Raw genomic sequence first — 13,558 nt, 5'->3', positions numbered from 1 at the left:
TGCAATTTAATTTTATACCCTTATAAACTTTCTATACAAATTGCTAAAATTCCTGACTTGGGATCAGAACATGTGAACACTAAAATCCTAAGTCCTTATGTATTTCATAATATTATTCCAAACCACCATTTAAACATGAAAATCCTTAAGTCTCTACTCTCACTATCAAACAACCCAACTGAAAAATGGTCAAAAAACATTGGACATTTTACCAAAGGCATTACACTGTGGACATACAAGCAACATGAAGAGATGTTCTACATTATTAGTCATTAGGAAAACTAACATTGAAATCATGAGATTTCATTACCCACCTATTAGAATGTCTAAAACAACAAAGAATGAACATATCAAGTGCTGGTGAGGACGCTTTTGTGCACGGCTGGTGGGAGTGTATTAAAATGGCATAGGCACTTTGGAAAACAGTTTGTCAGTTTCTTAGAAAGTTAAACATGTACCTACCAGATGACCCAGCCATTCACTCCTAGGTGTTTATCCAAGAGGAGTGAAAACATATGTTCAAGACTTGCATACGAAGGCTTATAGCAGCGCTATTTGTAATAACCCCAAATTGGAAAACTCAACTGTCCATCATCACTGAAAGGATAAACAAACTGGGATGGAATGCTGCTCGGCAACGAAAGAGTGGGCTACTGACACGTGTAAGAGTGTGGATGAATATGAAAATAATTAAGCTGAGTGAAAGAAGCCAAACAAAAAAGAAGTACATACTGTATGATCCCATTTGAGTTCAATTCTAGAGCATGCAAACTAATCTATGCTGACAGAAAGCAGATCAGTGGTTGCCCCAGGACAGAGAAGGGCAAGAAAGAGGGCTTACTGGGTGTGAGTGTGTCAAAACTCCTCACATTTTACTTTTTAAATATGTGCATGTGTATGTCAATTATACCTTAATAAAGCTATTATGTTTTTATGTTAAAAAAATAAAAAGAAATAAGAAAAACATTTTTTAAAGATTTTACTTATTTATTTTTAGAGGGGGGAAAGGAGTGAGAAAGAGAGAGAAACATCAATGTGTGGTTGCCTTTCACGTGGCCCCCACTGAGGACTTGGGCTGCAACCCAGGCATGTGCCCTGACTGGGAATCGAACCTGCGATGCTTTGGTTCGCAGCCCGCGCTCAATCCACTGAGCTACGCCAGCTAGAGCTTAGAAAAACATTTAATATATATATTGATATTAAGTTAAACATGATAAACTGGAATCAAACTTACTGAAACCCTTAAGTAGTCATAAATTACTTTCTCACTTTAAAGGAAAAATGTGAATAATAAGAAAAAAGTCAATCAGAAACTCTATATATGGAATCACTATATAGTCACTGATACTTACTAGTCCTACTAAGTAATTTAATTCCCACCAAGTGGATGATTCCCAGCACACAAGGAAATATTGGAGATGTGAGGAAAGTACCCAAAACCACAAAGGCACAGTAAGAGTTTCAATGAATAGAAAATATAATTCAATCAAACATTAAATATGTAAGCTGCATATAGACACTGAAATCCTGGGTGATCTCAGGCTCTAAAGTCTATTTGCTTGACCTAAAAGCTTTAATGATACTTTTTTCCTGTGTTAGGCTACAAAAAACTACGGAGTCATCTTCCTGGTTCTCTGCAACACCACTCCACGCGCTGAGTCTGTGAGGCGGCCAGGACCACCTTTCAGTTCCGCCCAGTGGGAGTGCTCTCCCTCACTCTCCCACTGCTGGATCCATTTCTGCTTATATTTTCTGCAATTTCTTAAATTCCTTGGCTCTCCACAAAGTGATAAGCCATAATGTAATTTCCACTTGCCTAGTATAGACATTTGCAAAAAACAAATCCAGTGTCACCACTGGGAAGGACTTAGATGCTTACTGCCTTCTGAAGGTGCTCATCACCTTTCTACTTGATGTTTTTTTCTGTCTTAGGACATGGCTTGTTTTGCTCAGTTTTTCTTGCAACTTCTTTCACTTACTTTCCTATGTTACAGTTTTGTTACAGTTTGTAAATAACTTTGATAATTTCCTAGATTTCTCACATTTTCAGCAGAGTTACCAACAGCTCTGCATCCATGCTCATAAGGTTTTCTGATGATACAAGACCCTGTGCTGATACTTTTGAGGAGGTCTGTGTTCAATAAAAAAGGGCATAAGGATTGAATTATTCCTATCACATTGTACTTAGTAGAGCCGGGAGTTTATTAGTTCATATAGAAAGGATCTTACCAACCAAGGCTCGAACGCAGGATTCTTTTTCAACATAAGTAAATCAGGAAATCCTGTTGACTGGTTAGTAGTGTTTGAACACAAACCTTTTGGAAACTCACTCTTCCTTTGGCTTTTGGAACACCTGGTTAACCTAGTAACTTCCTAGGTTTACTCCAACAGCTCTTCTTCCTATTTCACGTGCTCTGTGAGTAAAAAACAGAGATTTCCCAGGCTTCTCTAAACTCTGTGCCAAAAACATCTCATCTGTCCTCATCATGGCTTAATTCCTCTTCACTGATAACTTCCTGAGATTTCTCCTCTCTCTTGTCTCTAGACTTGTGCTGTCCAATTAGAAGTACACCGGCTACTGGTGACAGCTTGAAATGTGGCTGGTCCAAATTGTGGTGTATTATAAAACTCGCTTTTTGGATACTTAATATGCACAAAAATAAAATATTAGTATTTTTATATTGATTCTGTATGTTGAAATAACATTTTGGATATATTGGGTTAACTAAACTATATTACTGAAATGAATCTCACCTGTTTCTTTGATCTTTTCGTAAATTCTGGCTACTAGAAAATTTACTATTACTTATGTGGCTTACATTACATTCTTAGTGGACAGCACTGTCTGACTGAAAATTCAAACTGACTGTTTAAACTGAACATTAGAAACTGAACTCCATGTGTTCCAGGCCCTCAATCCTGTTCTGTCACTGTTGGTGTGGAATAAACATAAGCAGGCATGGGGCAGATGCACTGCATGACCTCAGCCACTGCTGTTGAGGAAGCTGAACGACGAAGGAAGCTAACTCTGCAATAAATTACTTACGAACAGGGTGACAAGATGCCTCTGGTAACTGTCAAAGAGTCTGTCAACATTGCTCCTGAGCAGCTGCAGTGGGAATGTTTGCAGCCCTAAGAAATAACACTCCACGCATTTGACTAGAAAGGTTCCATAGCAATTAGGAATAAAAACAGCCATGGTTTGCCAAAAGAGTGGATGAAGTTTATATGCATTTCGTGTCAGAAGTGTTAGCAGTGACACATTGTGACGCATTCGCTGCAGGTATTTTAACCATCCTACTGTGCCAAATATTTTATTGCATTATCTTGGCTAAGAAATCTCTTTCTTCATCTAGCCCAAAACCTGGAGCCACTTTGAGTCAACCCTTTTCTTTATTCTCCAGATCCAAGCAACTACCAAACCCCAGTTTTTCTACGTAAACCCAGAATGATACTTTTTTTCCTTTCAAGAAAATCAGAGAATACTTTCCCCATAGCCCCAAGAGGGAGAGCCCAGGTAAGACTTGCCTCTACAGAGTAACATTAAAAAAAAAGTCCTATCTTTACAGTTACCCTCCAGTAGAAATAGCAGGTAGTTATGAATGCAAACAGACAAAACAGAGAGGCCCTCGACGTACCATGAAGCGACCTGGGAAAGGGCCTAGAGTGCAACGGACTCTTCCTTCACTTTTCTCCTTCCTGTCCCCTCACCCTAATCGTTTTGATTGTCTTCTTTTTCCAATACATATAAGTTATGTGGGTGGAGGAACACAGTTTCAACACTTTTCACAGCAGAATACAATTCATAAATGATTTGGATTATCTGTCGAACTGTGTTGGAAGAAATAATTGAGAGTTGCATGTACACCTGCCATATAATATATCAATGGATGGTAAATGCAAAGCTTATTACATTTAAAATTTTTCTGAGTAGTCTAGATATTCTTTCCTTAAAGTTACTGGCAATTGTCTGAGCATACGTTATATGTCAGATATTTTACCAGACTAATTAAATTTTATAGCTTCATTTTTTTTAGCTGTACATGAATACTTATGGCATGTTAGGCTGTGCAAGTCCTATTCAAGAATTGAACATATACAGTAATTTTAAATTAGAAATGTCTTCTCTTTTGAAGTATGACAGTATTTTTATCATTCATTAGCAGCTTGGAGTTAGCATTCCAATATATTTTTTTATAATTTACTTCAAAAAATTAGTGCTTAGTTTAAAAGGTGCTTTTATGGCAGCTTTTTGCCTGAGGAAACTAAATTTGACTTAACTTACGTGCTGTAATAACAGATTTATAATGGAAAGGTTGACACTTTTATATGTAAATTTAGTTTAATTTCAGAAAAATTAACATTATATTAAACTATAATAGATTTGAAAGATAAATTAAAATAATTGCTTCAGAAATTATCAATTGTCATTCTAAGGGTCTTATTCCTCCTAAGATGTTCATATTCAGCATGTATAAATTTGACCAGATATGATTAACTGGAGATTTTACTAACTCTTATTTAAAAGATCGAGCCCACTGTGGGCATGCATTTCAAAATGTAAATGTATTGTCATAGGCTCCAGCTGAGGTAATAAACACTAAAATCATACTGTACAAGGAAACAAGATGAAGAAAAAATACCCAACACTTTTAATCAATTTTTCCTAATACAGGTAAGCTGTTCATGTACTTTTAAGTATTTTTATATTGATTGTCATCAAAATATTCCATTCAGAAGCTCTAAGGCAGTTTCTACATAATGCATGGATACATTACAGTCTGTGTGCAGAAACTCTCCTACCTTTATATCACTTAAAAGCAAAGAAAATTTGACACACAGATATATTTTTGAAAAAACTGTGTCTTTGAATTGGTACTTCCCTATTATATTTAAGACTGTCAGACTGAAGATTAGTGGCTGTTTCAGTCAGCTCCTTTGTGGTTTAGTTGGTGCCTATATTTTATTATTGAAGTTCTAAATAAATAACATATTAAATAAAATTATGAATACCATTGATTATTCCTACACTGTACATGTTCTTTAATCAAATTCAAATCATGGAGTGATTACTTATTTTACTGAGTACATTTTATAGTCTTTGATTTAGAAAAATTCTCTCTCCACGTAACGATCTGGGCAGCATAATCCATGATAACACATGGGCCACCTACAGCTCTAACCCAACAAGGAGGCAGTTTTGTGTACCCAAATACCCCCTCCAGTAAAACTTGAATGTTATTTAAGTTTTTTTTCCAGCCTACATTTGCTTAACTTGTGCAGAACCACAAAGCCAGCCAACTGTACCTTGACTGCGCCATTCTCGTGTATGGTGATGCAGTTATCAACATCTTCTGAAAGCTGGTACAAGGCTTGAGCTGTTGCTCGATGCACATTGATGTCATTTGATTTCAGGTAACGCACCAGTGGAGCCACTGCTTTGTTTTCTCCGAAGGCCACTCTATTTCTGCCCCACATACAGCAGCATGAAATGGCTTCTGCCAGATGACGCCTGAGTTTATCATTATTCTTCATAAAGGAAACAAATGATGGTATATGTATTATAATGACCCTGTGAAATCATGTTCATGCATGATCTAGATGCTTATTACCCACTAAGATGCCAATGAGTCAAGGACTGGCTGGCTGCTCAAGTGTTGTCTTGAAGGGAACTAGTATTTTGGTGGGTCACCAATGGACAAAGTTTCAGTCCTGATTTCTCATTTTATAAACTGAACATTGCCAGTGAACTCCAAGGTGATCAGGGGCCTAGCATTAGTTATTTGGCTGGTATTATTATTATTTACTCAAAGTTCAATTTCCTTTTCAGTAAATATACTCACCAGACAAAATTATAGGTCTGCAAGTGGTTTAGTAATAAATATAACTAAGGAATATAGGACATTCTCAAGGGAGAATTTCATTTAACTAGAGTAAATAGATGAATTCTACTTTATCATTCTGGGAATACCACCACATCAGTAATACACCTTGATTCCCACAAGGGAGAAGACAGTGCAGCAAAAGTGATGTGTTTTGAGTCTGCCATTTTCCTTTCTGTATTCTTTACAACACTATATCCTTCTTTTTGCATGTTATTAATTGTACAGGTATAATACAACTGAAAAAGGATACAGTTTCCTGTTTATTAATTGGACTGCTCTCTTAATTTAGGCAACAACTTGGTATCCCTAACTGGATCTGGCAGATATTCTTAGAAACTCAGTATTAGACTGGCCCTTCTACACCAAACATACTTACCATGCTTGAATTTCTGGTCTACGACTTCTCTGCCAAGTGGTAGTCCAAGCTATGCTCAAATACCTCTGGTCATGGTGAAGTCATTATCTCCCAAGGCTGCTTATTATATCTGACACAACTCTGGATAAGCAGTACAGTGACCGCCAAAGTCTCCTAGCTCAAGAATGCCCTTGATCCAAGGTTGCCAATGGGGAAGGCACATTTAATTTCTAAAGTTGCCATGAACAATTATCTTAAGGATAACAATAATGATGTTAAAATGATAGTTAACACTTCTACAATAACATATTTGTCACCAGTTTACTTGCCAGTAAAAACAACCTCTATTTGACAAGGTACTTGCATATTAACACTGTACAATTTAAAACATACTTTAACATTTATTAGTCTCAGAGAAATTAAATGAATTAACTGAAATCTCATACTTCATAAATGATGGATATTAAACTTGAACCCAGGTGTTTGACCTTCAATACATTGTTTTTGCCTCTACACCATGATATCTTAAGATAATTTGCATTTAAAATAAAAAGACAGATTACTTACTGTATTTGCAAGTTTGGACAATAAAGGAACAACTCCGTGATCTGTAATAATTGCTAAGTTTTCTTGATCTTTTGCTATATTGGTAATAGCAGCACATACACTTGCCAAAACTTCTTTACTATCTGATTTCAGGAGATTGACAACGAGTTCCAAACCACCAACAAAGGAGCGAACCATTTCTCCAGCATCCTAGATAACAACAAAAATAAAGATACCAATAATAAACTAATATTTGACATTTTTAAAAATCAAAAAATAATGATGAATCTATGAAGTATGTCTGTGCCATTAAAAAACAAATTCAGTTTAATTTATTCCTATATTATACAAAATTGCTATGTTTTTATGTATAAAGTATGTGTGTATATAGACATACATATACACAATTCCGTTTCAAAGAACATTTACTGAACAACTATTATGAGTCAGTGTGCTAACTATTGGAGATGTAAAGGTTAACAAAATACAGTGGAATGCTATTATTTTCAGTAGATATGTTCTATAAAATCACCACAAAGTGAAATTAGTGAATACTGAAGCATTGCTCCAAAGGGAAGTACAGCATTAGGTTCCTGCAAGCCCCTGTTTTTCTGTTTAAAGGCATCTTATTTCACATATTGTTAATTCTTGACATTGAACTCATGCATAACACACTATAACATATGCCAGAATGAAGTTTATTTAACGCATGTATTTTCTCCATAAGGCTTGTTACAACCTTCTTGTGCTTAGGAACACTAGACAGCACCATCCTTGTGGGCCGTTTTAAACAGTAAAGTCATCAGAAAAACACACAAAAATGTGGAAAATGTGGCACTAAGTAGACTGCAAAATGGACACTTAACAGTATAAGAGCTGAAATAAGAAGGCAGAGTGTCATTTTGTTCAGCCTTAGCTGAGAACATGCCTATTGAGCAACTCAAAGTTTTCACCTTTCTGTGCACAACCATGAATAAGGAAAAAAATGACATGAGTATTGATTTTGGAGTTACAAAGGATTTTATCTTATTCTAGTGTGTGGTGTAAGCTGATGGTCTAGTTTCATTTATTTTTTTTGCAAGTACTAGTTCAGTTCTCCCAACATCATTTATTAAAGAGACTGTCTTTATCCCATTTTATACTCTTGCTTCCTTTGTTAAATATCAACCATATTTACCAATCAACCATAAAGACATGAGTTTATTTCTTGGCTCTCCATCTTGTTCCATTGATCTGTGTGTCTGTTCTTATGCCAGTACCAGACTGTTTTGATTATAGCAGTCTTGTAGTATAGTTTGATATCCGGTATTGGGATCCCTCCTACTTTGTTCTTTGTTCTCAAAGTTGCTGAGGCTATTTGGGGTCTTTTTTTGGTTCCATGTAAATTTTAAAAATATTTACTCTAGATCTATAAAATATGCCACTGGCATTTTAATAGGAATTGTATTGAATTTATAGATTGTTTTGGGTAATATGGACATTTTAATGATGTTAATCCTTCCAATCCATGAACGTGGTATCCTTCCATTTATTTGTATCTTCCTCAGTGCCTTTTGACCCAGTGATTCTATTGCTGGAAATATACCCAAAGAATCCTGAAACACCAATCCAAAAGAACCTGTGCACCCTCATGTTCATAGTGGCACAATTTACAATAGCCAAGCGTTGGAAGCAACCTAAGCACCCATCAATAAATGAGTGGATCAAAAAACTATGGTACGTTTACACAATGGAATACTGCACAGCATAAAGAAAGAAGGAATTCTTGCCTTTTGCAACAGCATGGATTGAACTGGAGACTATTATGCTAAGTGAAAAAAACCATTCAGTGAAAGACAAATACCATAGGATCTCACTTATAAGGGGAATCTAATGAACAAAATAAACTAATGAGCAAAACAGAACCAGAGGCATGGAATCATGGAACAGACTGACAGCTGTAAGAGGGGCAGGGGAGGTGGGGACTGACTGAAAGAAGGTAAAGGGATTAGTGAAAGAACAGACATGAAGGACCCATGAGCATGGATGACAATGCGGGGCTTGACTATAAAAATGGGGGGGGGGGGTAGGCTGGGTGAAAGGGGACAAAAGAGGAAAATTTGGGGCATCTGTAATAGCATAAACAATAAAATATATTTTAAAATAAAAAAATAAAATGTGCATGTAAAAAATTTAGCAAGTAGGTGAATTCCTGAACAGATTATAAGTTACAAACATGTTTAGCAATTAGGTTAATTCCTGAGCAATTTAAATCTTTGAATGACATGGATTGACTCTGTGTTAACTTCTGCCATCATGTTGCTTACAATCTGTGGGGAACATGGGCATTAAGAAATTACAAGTATAATGAAGAGCCCTAAGAGGAAAGAGGTAAAGATACTGCAAATATATCCAACAAGGGAATCTCAGCTGGTGTGAAGATTCAAGGACTGATCCCAAGAGGACCAAGAGTACACTTCTAAGCTAAGGCCTGACTCCCAAGGGGGATTCTGGGTAGAGGAATCATGGTGAAATATAGATCTCAGAGTGAGATAGAAAGTGATTTTTTTCTAGTTCACAAGGGTTAAAGAACATAAAATAGGAAAGAGGGAATGGGGCAAATGAGACTTAAGAGGTGATATTTTGATGCACCTTATAAGCCTTGGTATGGAGTTTGGAATTCCCGTTAAGGCATTTGAAAGTTAGTCAAAAAGTTTAAATGTGGAGGGGTGTGAGGGGAGGGGGTTTCATCAATTTTGTTTCTTAGAAGCTCTCTCAGGATTGCAGGATTGAAGATGGTGCGAAGAGTGGTGCTGGGAACTCAGAGGACATTTCATAGTTCAGATAAGAGGTGGCATAGTTTGGATGAGGGTGCTGGTCTAGGCCTGGAGAGAAGGGCGTGGATTTGTGAGGACTGATTAAAGAAGATAAAGACAAGTGAATCAGTGATGATTCCCATGTTTGTGGCTTGACCTAGTGGTGCTAAGGTTGGAAAGGCAGGGGTTTGTTTGTTTTCTTGGGGCAGGAAAGTGTGGTATTTGGTGTGAGAACACATAATTTGGATGAAGTGCCCACAGGCATTTAAGTGGAGACATCCAAGGTGGATATATGGGTTTTCAGTTCAGGAAAGAACACCAAGGGTGTATGTGTAGACTGGGAAGTCATCTGTAACTGAAGTCAAGAATGTGAAAGAGCAAGGAGTGAGGTAGAAGTGGGCACTGTCCCAGTGTTCTGGGTGTGGGCAGAAGAACCAAAATTGTCTGAGGAATCTGAAAACAGATGGTTGAACAGAAATGCCATCCTCAATGTATGATGGTGGCTGTGTGATGTCCACTAATTATTTCCCAAATTATAGAAATTAACATTTTTTGAGTGCCAAGTACATATCAGGCAGTTTGTATAAACTTTCTCAGTTAAGCCTCAAAATAACCATTCTAAGTAGATATTATTTCCATTATAGACTTTTAAAACAGGTTAAAGATGTTGGACCTCATAAGCTAGACTGTATCCCTCAGGGACACGGGGGCCATGTTTTAGTAAACTTAGTGATCGTTATACATCACAAATCTGATCATCTCATCCCACACCCCTTAAACCCTTCCATCACTGTCCCCGACCTTAGATAAAACCCCAGTCCTCACTTGGTTTCCAAGTCCTTCATGGTGTGCCGCCGGCCTCCCTGCCTCACTTTCCCTGCCTTGAGCCCCCTTTTCCAACCCCCTGCCACCCGCACACACCCAATGCCAGTGCTCTCCATGGGAGCTGATAATTAGAATCCTGACAGTCATTCTTTGAAAATGTGACTCATTAAGTTGGGGTGGAGCCTATAAAAACATCTTTATTTCTAAAAACCACCAGTGAGTCTGAACTTCAGTCAGTATTGGGAGCACTACTTATGTGTTAGTCCTTCAAGTTTCATGTCCTCAAGTGAGCTGCTCGTACATGTCTCCTGCCCTTTGTGTCTACTTTCCTATTAGCTTGGGAATTGCTACACATCCTTGGCTGCTAAGGTACCAGTTTCTTGAGGGAGCCTTTCCTGAACCTCAAGTCTGGGTTAAGCTGCTCCTACCTGTTTCTTCCATGTTATAACAGTACTTACCACTCTGCAGTAGTGGCTAGTTTCTTTGCCTTTGTCTTGAACTGAGTTTCAAAAGCGTAGAAACTCTCTGTTATTCACTGTTGTATGTCCAGAGCCTATGCCATTTTCTGGCAGTGAGTATATGTGCTCAATTAACATTCACTGAATTTGATTACATGCAAATTCACAAATATAAGAGGAAACTCTCACTGAGGGCATAACAAAAGAAACTAAACTTCTAGTAAATGGCAAAGGAGGGACCAAGTCATGTTCTCCCCAAGTCTAAGGGCAAAGCATCTTTTTCCACAACTTGTAGCCTCTCCCAATTGCTATGGGAAATGTCAGCAATATTGTTGGCCTTGTTCTCAATGTTGAATATAAATACAATTTTTGATAGTTAGGACACACTTCCAAATTCTGATATATTAATAAAATTATTTTCCTGCCATTTTTCTGAAATTCTATAATAAAGTTTTTATGTAATATAAAATAAATTATTATACCTTCAAATGTTTTCTAGTCACCTTATTATACTTCTATGTATTAGTATGCAATCAAATAAAAAGAATTTAAATATGAATTTATTAATCTTTAGTCAAATATTCAACATAATTTAATCCAAATTATCCTTTCAGATAGTAAATATTGGTAGTTCTTGTAGAGGTAGTAGTTCCATGGGGAAAAACTTAGAAAAATGAATATGTAAAAAGGAAAATGACAGGTGGCAGAATATTTGAATCCAGACATGCCCCATCCCAAAGCCACTCTACGACATCACAATTGTGTGAATCCTAACAACACACTTGGTGAAATGAAGTTGATGAAGGTGTAAATTCAAGAGCAAAAACAATGCCTCTTAGAATATCAGGAACTTCAAAAGTATAGCACAAAAGATCAACTTTTCTGAGAGATATTATATGTGTCAGTAATCTAATTTCTCAATTACAAAATTACAGAACAATTTTTTTAAGAAAAACTAGAGGAATTCTGAAAAGATGGCATAGTTTTAAAAAATTAAATTACAGATGGCATTCAATATTACTTTGTATTCATTTCAGGTATATGGCATAAAAGTTAGACAATCATCTACTTTTACAAATTGATTCCCCTGATATTTCAAGTACCCACCTGGTACTATACAGAATTTACAATATTATTGACTATATTTCTCATCTTATACTTTTACACCCCTGCAACTATTTTGTAACTACCAATTTGTACTTCTTATATCCCTCACCTTTTCCACCAATACCCCCGCACCCCTCTGCTCTGATAACTGTCAGTCTGTTCCCTGTATCTGTCAGTCTGTTTCTATGTTTTTAATAGCTCAATTTTTATTGTATTTTCCATTTCCATTTACCCTTAACCCTCTTCCACCTCCACCCACCATGCCCTCTCCCCCTACACAGTCATTGCACTGTTGTTTGCCCATGAGCTCTTTTGCTCTACCCTCCCAGCACCCGCCCCCCCAAGAGCTGTCAGCTGGTTCCTTGTCTGAGTCTGTCTCTGTTTTGCTTGTTAGTTCAGTTTGTTCATCAGAGTCCACGTATTAGTGAAATCATTTGGTATTTGTCTTTCTCTGCCTGGCCTGTTTCACTTAGTATAGTGTGCACCAGGTCTATCCATTCTGTGGCAAAAGGGTAAAAGTTTCTTCTTTTTTATGGCTGACTAGTATTCCATTCTGTAAATGTATCAAGGCTATTGTATCCACTCATTTACTCATAGACATTTAGGCTTCTTCCAAATCTTGGCTATTATAAATAACACTGCAATGAACATAGGGCTGCATATATTCTTTCAAATTAGTGTTTTGAGTTTCTTCAGATAAATTCCCAGAAGTGGTATCCCTGGGTCATAAGGCAGTTCCATTTTAATTTTTCAGATAACTCCACACTGCTTTCCATAATGGCTGCACCAGTCTGCATTCCCACCAACAGTGTATGAGAGTTCCCTTTTTTCCACATCCTCACCAACACTTTCTTTTTGATTTGTTGATGATAGCCATTCTGACAGGGGTGAGATGATATCCTTTTGTAGTATTAATTTGCATTTCTCTGATGATTAGTAACATTGAGCAACTTTTCATGTCTACTGGCCATCTGCATATACTCTTTGGAGAAGTATCTATTCAGGTCGATTGCCCAATTATTTTAATTGGATTGTTTGGGGAGTTTTAGGTGTTGGCTTTGTAAGTTTGTTAAAATTTTGGATATTTCAAATGTATCAGTGAATATGTTCTCTCATTCAGTGGGTTGTCATTTCATTTTGTTGATGGTTTCCTTTGCTGTGCAAAGACGTTTTAAGTTTGATGTCCCATTTATATGTCCTTTTGTTCCCCTTGCCTAGGGAGCTGTAACAGAAAAAATATATAGCTACAAGAAATGTTCAAGATTTTACTGACCATGTTTACTTCTAGGATTTTTATGGTTTTGAGTCTAATATTTAAGTCTTTAATCAATTTTTGGTTTATTCTTGTGTATGGAGTAAGAAGGATGTCTAATTTCATTTTTTGCATGTATCTGTCCAATTTTTCCAACAAAATTTAATGAATAAACTATTTTTACCACATTGTATGTTTTTGTATACTTTGCCAAATATTAAATGACTATAAAGGTATGGGTTTATTTCTGGGCTTTCTATTCTGTTCCATTGATATATATGTCTGTTTTTATCCCAGTATGATGCTGTTTTGATTATTATGGCCTTATAGTATAG

The 13,558-nt window shown here is 36.7% G+C and overlaps 1 protein-coding gene across 1 annotated transcript in view; it reads right to left on the bottom strand.

The window, feature by feature from the left end:
* ARMC4 (armadillo repeat containing 4) overlaps positions 1–13,558 on the bottom strand; it is a 183,297-nt gene that overhangs the window by 36,692 nt on the left and 133,047 nt on the right. Inside the window, exons 18-19 of the mRNA XM_028506946.2 lie at positions 6,808–6,996; positions 5,308–5,529 (exon numbers count right to left, since the gene is read on the bottom strand). Of these exons, the coding sequence (XP_028362747.1) occupies positions 5,308–5,529; positions 6,808–6,996 (411 nt within the window). The remainder of the gene's footprint in view (positions 1–5,307; positions 5,530–6,807; positions 6,997–13,558) is intronic.

The sequence above is a fragment of the Phyllostomus discolor genome, chromosome 1 (genome assembly GCF_004126475.2).
Source record: "Phyllostomus discolor isolate MPI-MPIP mPhyDis1 chromosome 1, mPhyDis1.pri.v3, whole genome shotgun sequence".
Classification (NCBI taxonomy): Eukaryota; Metazoa; Chordata; class Mammalia; order Chiroptera; family Phyllostomidae; genus Phyllostomus; species Phyllostomus discolor.
Note: the sequence above shows the minus strand (reverse complement) of the source record. Positions and strands in the feature narration are given on the sequence as shown.